The sequence below is a fragment of the Malaclemys terrapin genome, chromosome 5 (assembly GCF_027887155.1).
Source record: "Malaclemys terrapin pileata isolate rMalTer1 chromosome 5, rMalTer1.hap1, whole genome shotgun sequence".
In the NCBI taxonomy this organism is placed as follows: Eukaryota; Metazoa; Chordata; order Testudines; family Emydidae; genus Malaclemys; species Malaclemys terrapin.
This window is the reverse complement of record NC_071509.1, coordinates 129,403,955-129,406,686: the sequence shown is the minus strand read 5'-3', so window position 1 is coordinate 129,406,686 and position 2,732 is coordinate 129,403,955. Positions and strand designations below refer to the sequence as shown.

Below are 2,732 nucleotides of genomic sequence, written 5' to 3'. Positions count from 1 at the left end.
GAAAGAATTGAATTTGTTTAGTTTGGAAAAGAGAAGACTGAGGCCTGGTCTACACTAGGCGTTTATGTCGAAGTTAGCGCCGTTACATCGAATTAACCCTGCACCCGTCCACACCGCGAAGGTATTTAGTTCGATATAGAGGTCTCTTTAATTCGACTTCTGTACTCCTCCCCGACGAGGGGAGTAGCGCTAAATTCGACATGGCCATGTCGAATTAGGCTAGGTGTGGATGGAAATCGACGCTAATAGCTCCGGGAGCTATCCCACAGTGCACCACTCTGTTGACGCTCTGGACAGCAGTACGAGTTCGGATGCTCTGAACAGCCACACAGGAAAAGCCCCGGGAAAATTTGAATTTGAATTCCTTTTCCTGTCTGGCCAGTTTGAATCTCATTTCCTGTCTGGACATTGTGGCGAGCTCAGCAGCACTGGCAAGGATGCAGAGCTCTCCAGCAGTGATGGCCGTGCAATCTCAGAATAGAAAGAGGGCCCCAGCATGGACTGATCGGGAAGTCTTGGATCTCATCGCTGTGTGGGGTGATGAGTCCATGCTTTCCGAGCTGCGCTCCAAGAAACGGAATGCAAAGATCTACGAGAAGATCTCTAAAGACATGTCAGAGAGAGGATACAGCCGGGATGCAATGCAGTGCCGCGTGAAAATCAAGGAGCTGAGACAAGGCTACCAGAAGACCAAAGAGGCAAACGGACGCTCCGGATCCCATCCCCAGACATCCCGTTTCTACGAGGCACTGCATTCCATCCTAGGTGCGGCCGCCACCACTACCCCACCAGTGACCGTGGACTCTGAGGATGGGATATTGTCCACGGCCGGATCCTCGGACATGTTAGCGGACGGGGAAGATGAGGAAGGAGAAGAGGTGGACGAGGCAGTCGACAGCACTCACAACGCTGATTTCCCCGACAGCCAGGATCTCTTCATCACCCTTACAGAGATCCCCTACCAACCGTCCCCAGCCGTTACCCCGGACACAGAATCTGGGGAAGGATCAGCCAGTAAGTGTTGTAAACATCTAAACATTTATTTTTAACAGAACAGGAATATTAACAATTAAAAAAATGGGTTTCTCATGATTAGTTTGCCCTAGGCGCTTAACGGTTCAGTCATGGGCAGTGCAACTATTGAAAAAAAAATCTAGCAATGTCCAGTTTTGCATGATTGTCCTGCCCAAGCCGCTCTACTGTTTAGTCACTGCTACAGCAGCTAGAGTAAAATGCGGTCTATATGTCCGGGGATGGAGCAGAAATCCTCCTGTGACATCTCGAGGAAGCTCTCCTGGAGGTAATTGGAAATCCGTTGCATTAGGTTCCTGGGGAGAGCGGCCTTATTGGGTCCTCCGTAGTACGACACGTTGCCGCGCCACGAGACAAGCAAGTACTCGGGAATCATTGCTCTGCACAGCAGGGCGGCATACGGCCCTGGTCTTTGGAGGCTTTCCCGGAGCATTCTCTCTTTCTCGCTGTCAGAGATCCTCATGAGGGTGATGTTGCTCATGGTGATCTGCTTTGAATGAGGTAGGGGAATGTTAGTGTTGGGACTGCTTTACCGTTCCTTTACAGAACTGTAACCGCTGGTTTGCAGCCACGTGGTGGAGGCGGGAGAGGGGCAGCCGAAAGGGATCGTTCCCGGGGACAGCCGCGAGGGTGTGGGACAGGAGCAGAGTTTCTGCTTGCCGGATTGCTGGCAGCAGGGACCGACATTGATTTCAATGTGAAATGAGGCCATTGCTAATATTAAAGTTTTAAGCTGCCACGAGTCTACGGCTTACCATGTCTGCCTGCAACAGAAATTCCGTTGTCCTGACACGCTTCTCAAATGTGCTGTGCAAGACCCCAGGCACTGAATGCGAAGGCCGAGAATTCGACCTTGTGCTGAGTGCGCATGTGATAGGTGCTGTGCATGGTCTTGTTCACAGAGAAAGACTATGTTCTTTGTTCACAACTACATTTATCTTTCTGAGGAATTCACTCCCTTTTTCCCATTCCCACAGCCCCATCTGCGACTGTCTCACAACCTAGCCTGGCATCACACTCCCAGAGGCTAGCGAGGATTAGGCATAGGAAGAAGAGGACACGGGAGGACATGTTCTCAGAGCTTATGGCCTGCTCCCGAGCCCAGGCAGCACAGCAGACCCAGTGGCGGGAGAACTTGTCCCAAATGCAGCAAGCAAACATGGATCGGGAGGAGAGGTGGCGGCAGGAAGACCAGCAGGCGACTCAAACCCTGCTTGGACTACTGAGGGAGCAAACGGACACGCTCCGGCGCCTTGTGGATGTTCTGCAGGAACGGAGGCAGGAGGACAGAGCCCCACTGCAGTCCATCTCTAACCGCCCTCCCCCGCCACCAAGTCCCATACCCCCCTCACCCAAAGTGCACAGAAGGAGAGGCGGCAGAGTCCACGCAAACTCTCACTCCACCCCTGCAGAGAGCTCTAGTAGCAGAAGGCTCTCATTCCCCAAAATTTGACAAGTTCTTTCCTTCCCGCCTGACACAAGCCCCCGTCCAAGTTTCACCTCCCAGTTCCATGTGTAGTTGATAATAAAAAATATGTTTCTGTTAACTAATGTTTCCATCATGTTCTTTTGGAGGAGGGGGGGAAAGGGGGATGGTAATTGGACAGGACAGTCACCTTTGGCAGGGTACATAGGCGGGGGCAGGTACAGCAGCAGGGCACATACACAGTGCAGTGACTAGTTGCCCTGGTCAGTCTGGG

General features: G+C 52.2%; 1 protein-coding gene across 1 annotated transcript; it reads left to right on the top strand.

Annotated features, from left to right (window-relative positions):
- The first annotated feature begins 308 nt into the window (after window positions 1-308).
- On the top strand, window positions 309-2,508 carry LOC128838589 (uncharacterized). The gene is made up of 2 exons (XM_054030901.1): window positions 309-1,014; window positions 2,010-2,508. Exons 1-2 carry the CDS (start codon window positions 438-440, stop codon window positions 2,483-2,485), a joined length of 1,053 nt encoding a protein of 350 aa, XP_053886876.1. The 5' UTR covers window positions 309-437; the 3' UTR covers window positions 2,486-2,508.
- Window positions 2,509-2,732: the final 224 nt, after the last annotated feature.

Bases quoted from the DNA above. Each gene is read 5' to 3' on its own strand.
- LOC128838589 (XM_054030901.1), top strand. From the start codon at position 438: ATGCAGAGCTCTCCAGCAGTGATGGCCGTGCAATCTCAGAATAGAAAG. The intron at 1,015-2,009 runs GTAAGTGTTGTA...CCATTCCCACAG, and splicing joins ATCTGGGGAAGGATCAGCCA to CCCCATCTGCGACTGTCTCA.